General features: G+C 29.2%; 2 protein-coding genes across 2 annotated transcripts; both read left to right on the top strand.

Annotated features, from left to right (window-relative positions):
* The first annotated feature begins 8,279 nt into the window (after nt 1-8,279).
* On the top strand, nt 8,280-9,314 carry LOC115707946 (serine/threonine-protein kinase ZRK1-like). The gene has a single exon (XM_030636063.2). It carries the CDS (start codon nt 8,280-8,282, stop codon nt 9,312-9,314), a length of 1,035 nt encoding a protein of 344 aa, XP_030491923.2.
* A 501-nt stretch (nt 9,315-9,815) lies between these two features.
* Nucleotides 9,816-11,975, top strand: LOC115704636 (serine/threonine-protein kinase ZRK3-like). Its single transcript, XM_061110283.1, has 4 exons — nt 9,816-10,853; nt 11,161-11,219; nt 11,307-11,719; nt 11,824-11,975. The coding sequence occupies exons 1-4, from the start codon at nt 9,816-9,818 to the stop codon at nt 11,973-11,975; spliced, it is 1,662 nt and encodes a 553-aa protein (XP_060966266.1).
* Nucleotides 11,976-13,124: the final 1,149 nt, after the last annotated feature.

The raw sequence follows: 13,124 nt of genomic DNA, 5'->3' as shown, positions 1-13,124 counted from the left end.
TTGTCTGAATTATTGACAGGAAAACGTGTAGTGACAAATACTTTGTGATATCAATGCTACTGAGTTGAGGGTCAATTAGAAGTGATAAACATATATGAGCAATTTTTTCAGCCGAAAAGAACATATTAAGAATAAGAACACAGTGGATACAACTACATGACATAAGAACCATAAACAAGGAAAACAATAGTGTATTGTTGGAGTATTAATCAAATCAAATGGTGCTTTTGGTTTTGATCATAATGACAGCTTACCACATTAGGTCTCTCTTCAACTCTTGCATTGGTACATATATCTCTCTACCAGCTTACCACATTCTAGTATTTGATCTCTAATTTCTTCATCTTCTTCTTCTTCTTCCACAAACGCATTGGTCTCCAACTCATGTTTCAATTACCATTCCAATCTTAATTCTTGTAACATGGAAGTTATGTGTTGCTTTCTTGAGTTGTTGAGAAGTGTATGAACGTGGTCGATTGGATTTTCCATTGAACAAACGAATGGTTTGCTCTAACACTGCACCTCCGTTCTTAATAAAGAAACCATTCATTTCTTCATCATCATCTTCTGCAGTATTACTTTTGTAGCATGAAAACATAATGAACTAAAGGAAGATTAATATTGATCAAGGAGATGAAGACATGGATTATGGATTGGAATATGGTCTCTCACTCATCTTATTTATAGTCTCATGCATATTAATTAGTCGTGAATTATCTTATATCTGCCATAAAAGAAAATATAATACAATTCAATATAAGTCTTTCTACGATATTGACCAGAACAAACATATATTAAGTATGACTTTTTCAAGTTACTACAACACCCACAATAATTTTGATGTTTTTTTTTTTTGAACAAGTAATTTTGATGTTTTATAACAGAGAACACTTTATTAGAATATTTCTAATTAAGGAAATAAAATAATATTATTGATTCTGATAAATGAATATTTTATATTCATTGAATCTGGACAGAATCAATTACGTAATATTCTATATACTACGATTTCTATATTCATTACTCGATTTGATTTCACGAATTAATCGTCATAATATTTCGACAATTAATGTGGCATAGATACCGATGGAGTATCTCACCTATAAATATAGGGTCTCGGTCCCCGAGCTCCTCACTCATTCTGTTCATAACAGCAAAATCCATCTAAAGAGAGTTGAGAGAGCGAGGAAGCCCGATTACCCACATCAATCAGTTTCTTTTGCAGATCAAGCTTATGTGGGATTAATGCTCAAAGAATCAATGGTTGGAGGTATTTCGATCCTTATATTCATATAGTATATATGTTTGATTAATTCCGCACTTTATACATAAACATATATATATTTCAGTTTATACATATAAATGTCTAACAGTTGGTATCAGAGCGGATTATATATCTCTGCCTTGATTTATTTTGAGTTTTATATATATATATACTTTTACGGGATTCTTCATTTATAATATAAATTATATATATTTTATATATATACTTTCATATTATATAATCCCGATTATATATATACATTCATACTCAATTCTTTTTTATACATATATATTCATATTCATATCATATTCAATATACATCTTCATATATAAATATATACGTATATAATTGGTTCTTAATTTATATATATTTTATATATATATTCATATTCATATAATTCTGATCATATATATATATTTTAATTCAATCTACGTATATACATATATATATTCATATTTTAACTTTGTTTATATATATATTGTATATATACGTAAGTATTGTTGTATATATATACGTATATATATATATTTTATATATACTTTTATTGCATGAAATTGTATGTAATACTCTCTTCCATACATTAATGATGATTTTATGCAGTATATATTGTATACGAGTATATATATACATGAAAGTTTTATGCTTCGGTCCGTATTTTTTCCGTTTTCATTTTTGGTATTTATTTTGAATTCTATATGCATTACTATATTCATAAGATATTATAGATCGATTTTGTGCATCAAAATAATTTTAATACCTTAACATCTGAAAACTTTACTGGAAAAATTCATTCGGACCCGAGAACACCTTTTGAAATTAAAGTATACATTTTGCGTGTTTTCGATGCTTGAAATCAATATAGATCTCTTAATTTTTTCATTTAGATCTTTTTAGAATTGATTTCATGATTTTTGGAAGTTTAAGGAAAATTTATCATGTCATTTATGGCAGTGTATTTTTCAAAAAAAAAAAAAAAGGGAAAAAATTTCGATTTTTTTTATATATTTTTTATTTATTTGGAAATATAAATTATTCTCCTATTGTTAATTTAGTCAATAAATTACATTCATTAATTTCCATTTTTAATTTAATACATATATTTAGAATTAATATGTTATTTAGTATAAACTGAAAATGGAAATTTGTTTTAATATGGTAATTAATTACATGATTTATTTAGGCATGTAATATTTGTGCAATTTGTATAATTGTGCATTTAATTATTTATTACCAAATTTATGTAATTTATTGTTTAAATTAATAAAATTTGAAAAATCTGTCATTAAGTATAGTCTTTAATTTTGCATTTAATTCATTCCATATAATTAATTGTACTAATTTGTATAATTACCTTATTTATACAAATTAATTATTAGTATAAATATTTAAGATATTATATGGTCATAAATACATAATTAATTATATATTATGGAATTAAGCATTTAATTTATTATCATACAATAATTGTATTAATTTGTATTTATTTGGCAAACTTTTTTTTAATACAATTAATTTTGATTTGTATGATTTAAATGCTATACATAAATTCCTTTTATAGTGCTAGATATATTTAGAAACATTCAAACATTAAGATAGGTTGAATATTTTATCTAGCACATTAAGTTTCATAAAACTTCATAAAATTATTCATAAAATATTCATAAAACTTCCTAAAATGAATAAAATATGAATAAAATGTAAGTAATTTTGTGGTTTGACATAAGAAAACATGAACTTGGGACAAATGCTCATATCTAGAACGGTTTTTAATGATCTTCGGACGACCACACTAGGAGCACTAATCTCAGTGATTGTCTACTATGTTAATAACGAAATTACTTTTAGGTAGAGCCCAATACCTAATGTCAAAGTAAAAATATAATTTTACATAATTAGGGAGTAGCCACAGCATCTTTAATTATATAAAATTATATATTAATTAAAATTCACCTTAATGGACAAAACTTGTAATTAATTATATAGGTATAATAATTTTACCCCACAGGGATTTTATTATATTTGTATAATTAATTAGGATAATATGTTAAATTAAGTTCTCTTAATTTACCCCACAGGGAGTTATGGGGATTTAATTTAATAGTGTTATCACAAATTTAATTAAAGATAGATAATAAACCTTCATTTTCCAAAACTAATTGTTTAATTAAATCTATCATAAAGTTCATCTAATTTTATTAAATTTAAAATTTAGCCCACAGGCAATTTTGGATTTAGTAAAATTTTAATCTTCAGTTTATACTTTGGTGTCTAGTGAACCACATAATTTTAAATAATTAGGGAGTAGCCACAGCATCCTTAATTATATAAAATTATATATATTAAGTGGATTAAGATCACATAATGGACATGAATTATGTGAACATAATAATCTTACCCTACAGGGATTTTATTATATTCACATGATTAATATGTTAAATTAAATTCTCTTAATTTATCCCACAGGAAATTATGTAGATTTAATTTAATAATTTTATTATAAAGTATAAAATTTTGAAACATTTATAAATAATTAAGTGTTTCATACCTTTCATTAAGATAGAAATATTAAACTATAAGTTTTTCATAAATTGTGTAAATCTATCATAATCTACATCTAAATCTAATCTTATTAAATTAAAAATTTAGCCCACAGGCAATTTTTGTTTAATAAGATTTCATATTTAAGCATGTTTATTCATTGGTAAAAACATGATTCATTTAAACCTCAAAACTATATATGTAATTTTATTACATCACTATTCATAAATTTCTTCCATACTAGTAGAAAATTTCTTCCATAACAGTAGAAATTTTCAAAATTTATTCTGATAACTTCATCTAGCATATACAATTTTTACTGTATAATTAAGAAAAATAAATCACACTTTATTATCACCAATAAATTTTAATTTATTGTGTATGAATTCATTCTAATATAGTTAATGTGATTATTAACACATAGTGGATTATTTTAGATTGTTATTCCACATTCATAATTTCTTGCAAGGTTTACAAATAAACCTAAGAAAGCCAATAACTGTGAGCAAATCTTATCCACAGACAAGATAAGTTCTCACATTTAGAAGTTTAAGGAACAAGCAATATAGTAGTGGCTTTGTTTTAAAATTGGCAAAGACCTTTATGTTCCAAGATTCTATTGAAACTTGATTTAGACACATTTTACTACAAATGATGTCACTCATAAAGATATGCAAGTTCAATCTGACAATAAGAAATGTGTTATTAATAAGAATTCTTCTACATTATAGCACCAAAGATTATGGAACATATCTCCATAAATAGAATAAATGTTAGTAAATGGTGGGGATATTCATTACACTTGATTTTACTAACTTTATTTAGAACTTGTGTGAATTTCATTAAGAATATGTATTCCAACAAGTCAAAATCGGTGCATACTAGAATTCTATCATATTAGAAATCATACAAGTCAATTAATTTTGAAGACATGGACTCAAATTTTGCATCTCCTTTTTAACGATTACTCACATAAATAATTTTTCTACAAAAGTATAGATTTATATGTTTCAAAGACATTTAAATCTTAAGTAGAGAAATGGTGCATTTTGCATATTAAGATAGTGAGATCAAATATAAAATGGAGAATACTACATTAAAATTCGTGAGTATGGATAAACTCCCAGTCTATTTGTAAAGTTTCTTTAAAAGCATGGGTTCATTGCCCGATACATATGCTTGGTACACCCAAATTATAGTGTGTAACGGATTTAAGAAACTAAGCATTTTTTGGACATGGGGTGGAGCCTACATAGCAAACTCCAATCTTTCCTAAATCTTTGTCTATTGATACTCAACAATGGGGTGTACATATCGAATCGTGTTCTAACCAAAGTTGTTTCTCAAATATATTTTGAGTTGTGATAAGGTTGAAAACCGACTTGATGACATGTACACATTTTATAAATACCCATATATAGTTAGAGTACAATTGTCAAAGAAAAGATCTGGGCCCTAAACCATAAATGAGCATATTTCATTTGAAAAGCTATAAGGTTTAAGGGTTACATATTTTATTATCCATCTCACAACACTAGAATTGTGGAATTAAGAATTGACTTGATCAGTGGGAGTGATCAATCTAGGAACCTAGTTTCCGAGAAAGATCATTCATATTTTCTCAAACTTCCACCTCAAGTGTTAGATTAATTATGATTTACAACATCCCTTAAGATTAATGGTTATTGAGAATTCATAACTAATCATTAATAATATACAAGTCATTGGTAAAATTCTAATAAGTTATGTTATTTAGTAATTGCTTACAATTTCTAAAATAACATGTTATTGAACCATTTGCTCTTTTAAGAGTTTGTTGGTCCATCCTTAAGATGACTTATTAGAACAGTAAGATCAATGTTTTCTAGTGATTACATTTTGTACAATAAGAGTTCAACTACAATATTAATTTGAGACACAAATTAAATTATAGAATGATAAAGAATTGAAGTTGTAGTACAATATGCCATGAATGAAGAAATGAATATCTTAAATAGCAATAAAGTTTATCTTTAGTAAAGTTGTCTGATGGGGTGGAGAACATTAATTAAGCATAAGTTTTTTCACCAATAATATTCATTAGGCAACATTGAGAAACATAAAGATATAAAAGAATATTCATTGCTAAGAAGTTCATTTTGAACTAAGAATCAATAACAAATGAGATTTACATTCTCACTTGTTTTTATAAAAGATTATATTATAGACCTTGGCATTTGTTGCTTTTTTCAATTCATTAATCAATTCCAAACAGTGAACTAGAGAAGAAGGTATACGTGCCATAAAGATTTTTCTCTAATAAGTGGTGAACATATGCAAGCTTAAGATGTCTACCTATAGATTAAAACAAACATCTCACAAATTGGTATTATATCATCTTTTCCTTTAGGTTTGAAAAGAGAATTATGGAAATAATTATATACCGGAAAGGTTAGTGGGAGTAATATTTGTTTTATACGTAGACAATATGTTACTTGCAAATGATGATAAAAGTTTTCTATATAAGTTGAAATAATTCATATCTCAAATTATTATTTTGAGATAAGGAATATAAATAATATATATATTTTTAATTAATTAGAGAGTAGCCACAGCATCTCTGATTAAATAAAATTATGTATTATTCATCTGATATAACTTTTATCTTTAAGTGTGATAAATTCAACTCGAACCAGCATCTGAAAAATGATCCAGGTGAGAATAAATTAAGAACATTCATTTGCTTCTATTTTAGAAGCCTAATGTATGCCTAAGAGTCTGAATAAGACTTTGCATTACATTTGTTTCAGGATCGTTAAGTAGTATCAGAATAACTAAAGTTAAGACCACTTTATTTTTCATACAAAGTGATGAGGTATCTTTAAGATACTAAAAATTATATTCATACATATTTTAAGATGAATTGACCATCTGGAAATATAGTTAACCAATTAGATTCTAACATACTTCATCAAGTTGTATTTATTAACGTAAATCAATATTTTATTACGTCCTTAAGATTACCAGTAAGTTATATTGTAGAGAATCTTGATTGTTATTTCAACTATGAAGTCGAATTCATTTATTGTTTGAGGATACATCTCGTATGATGTATTATAGAGTTTCATAGTACGCTTTAGAGTTCGAAATTACGATTTCATTAGGCCATTAAGAAAATTTTGCGATAAATTCGGCCTACAATATTTATGGCTAATAACTCTGAGTATCTTGGTCGAAGCTAGCATATCGACATTAAGTATTTAGCCATAAAAAGGCGTGATAAGTGGTCATTAATCACGCAAACTGAATTGGGTGAACGCATAGATCCTTGACTAAAGGCATGCCGCAACACAAATTCAAGGATCATAAAGTAAATATGGGATTCAGTTAACCCATATGCAGTTTTTTTTTTGTACAACCAAAAATTATTTAATGAAACTCTAATTTCGATATTTTCTCATATTTATGTGCACCTTAATTTCATCTGAGAAAATTATCGTAAGAGGACCTGAATAAATATAAGGGTTAGGGTTTATTCACTTAAGTACATTGCCACATAAAATACATTGTTATATAATAAATATATCGTAATACATGGAAGATAATACTCGACTTATAATGAGGACATGTCGCTATGATTCGTATGTTTATTATATAATGAGGAACGTTTGGGTTTGAATGTTTTAGTTTAAATGCTGACCAAGTGGGAGAATATTAGAATATTTCTAATTAAGGAAATAAAATAATATTATTGATTCTGATAAATGAATATTTTATATTCATTGAATCTGGACAGAATCAATTACGTAATATTCTATATATGGTCAGATTTCTATATTCATTACCTGATTTGATTTCCTGAATTAATTGTCATAATATTCTGACAATTAATGTGGCATAGATACTGATGGAGTATCTCACCTATAAATATAGGGTCTCGGTCCCCGAGCTCCTCACTCATTCTGTTCATAACAGCAAAATCCATCTAAAGAGAGTTGAGAGAGCGAGGAAGCCCGATTACCCACATCAATCAGTTTCTTTTGCAGATCAAGCTTATGTGGGATTAATGCTCAAAGAATCAATGGTTGGAGGTATTTCGATCCTTATATTCATATAGTATATATGTTTGATTAATTCCGCACTTTATACATAAACATATATATATTTCAGTTTATACATATAAATGTCTAACACACTTACATATCCCACATAGACATAGATACATAATTGCTGAAAAATATGTGGAAATTTCTTCCAACAATAGTAGATAGAAAGTGCATGTGGTTTTCTTATCTTTGAAAACAATGTCAAATCATATATGTATATATGACTTTGTGAATCCAATTACAGTGACTTAAAGTCACCACATGCACCTTGGTGAAGGTTCTGTTCTGTGTCTCAACTCACAATTAATCAATATATAATTTGTTCATCGAAATCAGAAAACCAACTCTCTCCATATCCTCAAAACCAATCTTAATTCATTTCTTATTTCATTATGTTTTCATGTTACAGAGCAAACAACAACAATAAAAATTTCTTCTTGAAGAATGGAGCAGCAGTGTTAGAGCAAACCATTCGTTTGTTCAATGGAAAATCTAATCCACTTCGTTCATACTCTTCTCAACAACTCAATAAAGCAACAAATAACTTTCATGTTAGCCGAATCATACACCAGGGTGGAGGCTACCAAATGTATAGGGGAGTACTTAATGATGGTGAAAAAGATGATTGTGGAATTTTTGTGAAAACCTTTTCTTCAGAACCATTTTCTAAAAATGGTGATTATTTGGAAAAAATTGCAACTGAAATTGCTGTGGCATCAAATATGAGCAACCGCAACAATGTTCTGAAGCTCTTGGGATACTGTCTTGAAACAAAGTGGCCTATGTTGGTGTATGATTACTTCCCTATTCAAGGTGATCTCTCTAGTTTTCTCATCCATACAATTGAACCACCACTGCTACCGCCACCGCAACTGCCATTTGAGACCAAGTTAAGAATTGGGATTGGGATAGCCAATGCAGTTGCTTATCTCCACCATGGTCATTCAAAGACCTTCATCCACAGAGATATCCATAGTGGACAAGTGTTGTTGGATCAAGACTATGGTCCCAAGCTCTTTAATTTCTATGGTTCAATTCCAATTCCTGAAGGGGAAACTCATGTAGATGCTGAAGTTTTTGGGACTAAAGGCTTCGGTCCTCCTGAGGTAGTAACGCAAGGACGATATACAGAAAGAAGTGATGTCTGTGACTTTGGATTTCTGTTCTGTGAATTATTAACAGGAAAATCTTGTGGAAAAATATTTTGGGATAATATCAATAATGGTTCCAGATATGATTGGAATCATAAATCGAAATGTGAGTTGGAGGCTAAGATGTCGTTAGAAGAAGATGAAGAGATAAGATGTCAATTAGTGGAATGTGGTAAGCTGGTTGAGAGGTGTACCAATAAGAGTGTTGAAGAGAGACCTAACATGGTGGAAGTTGCCAAAGCTCTCATTTTGATCAAATCCAAGAACACCCTTTGATTTGATTAATACCCCAACAATATTGTTTTCCTTGTTTATGGTTGTTATGTTATGTTTTTTATGATTCACCTTGATAATGTGTGGAGCTAATCTTCTCTTGCTTTGAGTTTGAGATTGACAAGAATCATGGGGTTCCATCCATCTCAAAACCAATTAGTAATAAGTAGAGTAGTTCATGTTCATATATATTACTCAATATTTTTACATTTAATCTATATGGACAATGTTCTCCAATAGAGATGAACCATCCCATACATTTTAGATGTAGTCATACATGTCAATTTTAATAATTAATTATGATTCTTCTCGTTAATTTCTTGGAACGATCGTAGAAAGACTTATATTCAATTATATAATATTTTTTGTTGCAGTTGTTAGATTACTATTAAACTCTGCTAGTTGTGAATATAAGAGTGATTGATTAATTAATTGCCACTTGTTTTCTTCATCTCTTTCAATATTAACTAATCTTCTTGTCCTTGTAGTTTCATTTTCTAAATCATGTTTTCATGCTACAAGAAGAATAATACTAAAGTAGAAGAAGACATAAATGGTTTCTTTTTGAGGAATGGAGGTGCTGTGTTAGAGCAAACCATTCGTTTATTCAATGGAAAATCCAATCCACTCCGTTCATACTCTTCTCAACAACTCAACAACGCAACAAACAACTACCATGTTAGCAGAATCATACACCAGGGTGGAGGCTACAACATGTATAGGGGAGTAATTGACCGTGATGATGAAGATTGTGAAATTTCTGTGAAAGTATACACCAATCATAATGTTAGTGTAGATTTTGAAATGATTGCAAATGATGTTGCGATTGCATCACAGATGAGCAACCACAAAAATGTTTTGAAGCTCTTGGGATACTGTCTTGACAGAGAGTTGCCTATACTGGTCTATGAGCTCCCTCTTCAAGGTAATCTCTCTCGTTTTCTCCTTTATAGAAATGAAAATTGTGAAAAAGAAGAACCACCACCACCATCACCGCCATTGCTGCTGCCATTTGAGACCAAGTTAAGAATTGGGATTGGAATAGCAAATGCTCTAGCGTATCTCCATCACGGCCATTCAAAGACCTTCATCTATCGAGATATTCGTAAGGAAGTAGTGTTGCTAGACCAAGACTATGGTGCCAAGCTGTTTGATTTTCAAGCATCACTTCCAATCCCAGAAGGGAAAACTCATGTAGATGTGGATCGTGTTATTGGAACTTATTGGTATATGTCTCCAGAGGTACGTGCTTATGGGCGTTATACAGAAAGGAGTGATGTCTATGGCTTTGGGGTTCTGTTTTCTGAACTATTGAGTGGAAAGAGTTGGGGATATATGGCTGATCCTGATTCTGCAACTGTCAACAGTCCTTATTTGGGAGCTTCCTTTGACAATTGGTTTGATGCTTGGAAAAATGAGTTGAAGATCAATACATTGAGAGAAGAAGGAGAAGAAGAAATAAGAGGTCAAATAATGGAATGTGTCAAGCTTGTAGAAAAGTGTACTAAAGAGAATGTGGGTGAGAGACCAGACATGGTGGAAGTAGCAAAAGCTCTCATCTTTATCAAAACCAACAAAACCCATTAGTACTATACTGTGTATCTTGTCTTGTTTTCTTATAATATAAGATTCACTTGGGTTTGTTTGATTCTTTTTTAATATGTATTCATTCTTGGTCAAAATATGTAGAAATTTCTCGGAAGGATTGTAGAAAGAAGACATCATGTGGTTTTTGAATGAGAATTGTTACAAATTAATATAATATGCTCATCGATATTAGAAACCATCTCTTTCCATATCATCAAAACCAATCTACATTTCTTATGTTCATTATGTTCTCATGCTACAGAGCGAACAACAAGAACAAAAGTACAATAGAAAAAGATGGTTTGTTTATGAAGAATGGAGGTGCAGTGTTAGAGCAAACCATTCTTTTGTTTATTGGAAAATCAAATCCACTTCGGTCATACTCTTCCCATGAACTGAACATGGCAGCTTGAACTGCACACTTCACAAAGGATCAGTAATAGTTAGTGATGATGATGAAGAAGAAATTTCTGTGAAAATGTTCTTTCCAAAATTTAACAATGAAAGACACTTGAAAATGATTGCAAATGGAGTTGCAGTGGCATCACAGATGAGCAACCACAGAAATGTGTTGAAGCTCTTGGGTTACTGCCTTGACTCAGAGCTGCCTGTGTTGGTTTATGAGCTCCCTTTTCATGGCAATCTCCTCCATATTTCTGAACTAGCCGGGCAGGCCCCATTTGAGAGAAAGTTAAAGATTTGTATTGGAATAGCTAATGCAATTTCTTATCTCCACCATGACCACTCAAAGACCTTTATCAACAGAGATATTAGAAGGGGACAAGTGTTTTTAGACAAAGACTACAATGCAAAGCTGTGTAGTTTCTATGCTTCAATTCCAATTCCAGAAGGGGAAACTCACGTTGATACACTGAAAGGAATGATGTTTATGACTTTGGAATTTTGTTATCTGAATTATTGACAGGAAAGACTTGGGGACAAATACTTTGGGATATTACTGATGGTTCTTCCAATTATGATTGGAATGGTAAATTGAAACATGAGTTGGAGACCAATGCGTTGGTGGAAGAGGAAGAAATAAGAGGTCCAATAATGGAATGTGCTAAAGCTGGTTGAGAGGTGTACCAATGAAAGTGTTGAAGAGAGACCTAACATGGTGGAAGTTGCAAAAGCTCTCATTTTGATCAAAACCAACAATACCCTTTGATTTGATTAATACCCCAACAATATTGTTTTCCTTGTTTATGGTTGTTATATGTTATATTTTTTATGAGATGAGATTCACCAGATATTATTCCAACATGTAAACTATGTAGTTATCCACTCTATTCTTATTCTGTCGTTTCCTTATCTAGTTGTCGTTTTTTCTTTTCTTTTTGACAAAATTTATTTATCTGGTTTTTTTCCTTCTATAAAAACATTGTACTGCATACAAATTACTATAGACTATGGCTCTTGCCAATTAACTTGTTCTATTTCTATATGTTTTTCATTTGAATTACACTTCAATTATATTTTGAATAATGGTGATGTTTGTTCTGGGTAATTTCTTGGAAGGATCGTAGAAACACTTTTATTACTTTTTTTTTTTCGAATTATAAAAAAATGTGTAGTCATGTCAATATCATATATGACTTTGTTGTGTGAAATGAAATTGAAAATTTTAGCCTTTTTCAATATCTCACTAATAAATTATATCTTTTTTCTCCCTGTTTTTGCAAGAGGGAAAGGGATAGCAATAATTATTTCCAAGAATAAATTATAAATTTTTCAAATCTAATTTTGGTAGCATAAATTACTATAATTTTTTCAAAATTTGCAGAATTTTTTTTTAAAAAAGTATGTTATAAATACAATGAATATGATTTTTTTTAAGTTATAAGTAATTTACATTACTAAAATAAAATAATATGAAAAAGAGATGACACAAAATTTATTTATATTTATTTATGAGATACGAGTATTGTTCTATATAATTATAAAATGGCATTATTGAGCGACTAGCATTTTTTACCATAATTATTACATGAAAATATATTTTTTTTTTTTTGAATAAACATGAAAATATATTTAATCCAACATAAATTATGTTTCTTTTTTCTATTAATATTAAATAGTTATTTGATAATGATAGCAATTTCTTTATATTAATAGAGACAGAAAGTTAATTGATTAGTGATGATTAGTGATCATATATTACAGACATCCCTCCCGTGACTTAATAATATAAAGTTTTGTAGTGATTTAAATTGGCCGGTGATTACG

Source organism: Cannabis sativa, chromosome 1, assembly GCF_029168945.1.
Source record: "Cannabis sativa cultivar Pink pepper isolate KNU-18-1 chromosome 1, ASM2916894v1, whole genome shotgun sequence".
NCBI lineage: Eukaryota > Viridiplantae > Streptophyta > Magnoliopsida > Rosales > Cannabaceae > Cannabis > Cannabis sativa.
The sequence above is the reverse complement of the archived record's forward strand: the minus strand, read 5'-3'. Positions and strand labels throughout refer to the sequence as shown.

Excerpts from the sequence above, each read along its gene's own strand:
- LOC115707946 (XM_030636063.2), top strand. The coding sequence starts at position 8,280 with ATGTTTTCATGTTACAGAGCAAACAACAACAATAAAAATTTCTTCTTG.
- LOC115704636 (XM_061110283.1), top strand. The coding sequence starts at position 9,816 with ATGTTTTCATGCTACAAGAAGAATAATACTAAAGTAGAAGAAGACATA. Across the intron at positions 10,854-11,160 it reads AGAGACCAGACATGGTGGAA|AGCGAACAACAAGAACAAAA; the intron begins GTAGCAAAAGCT and ends CTCATGCTACAG. Across the intron at positions 11,720-11,823 it reads CTACAATGCAAAGCTGTGTA|GAAAGACTTGGGGACAAATA; the intron begins GTTTCTATGCTT and ends AATTATTGACAG.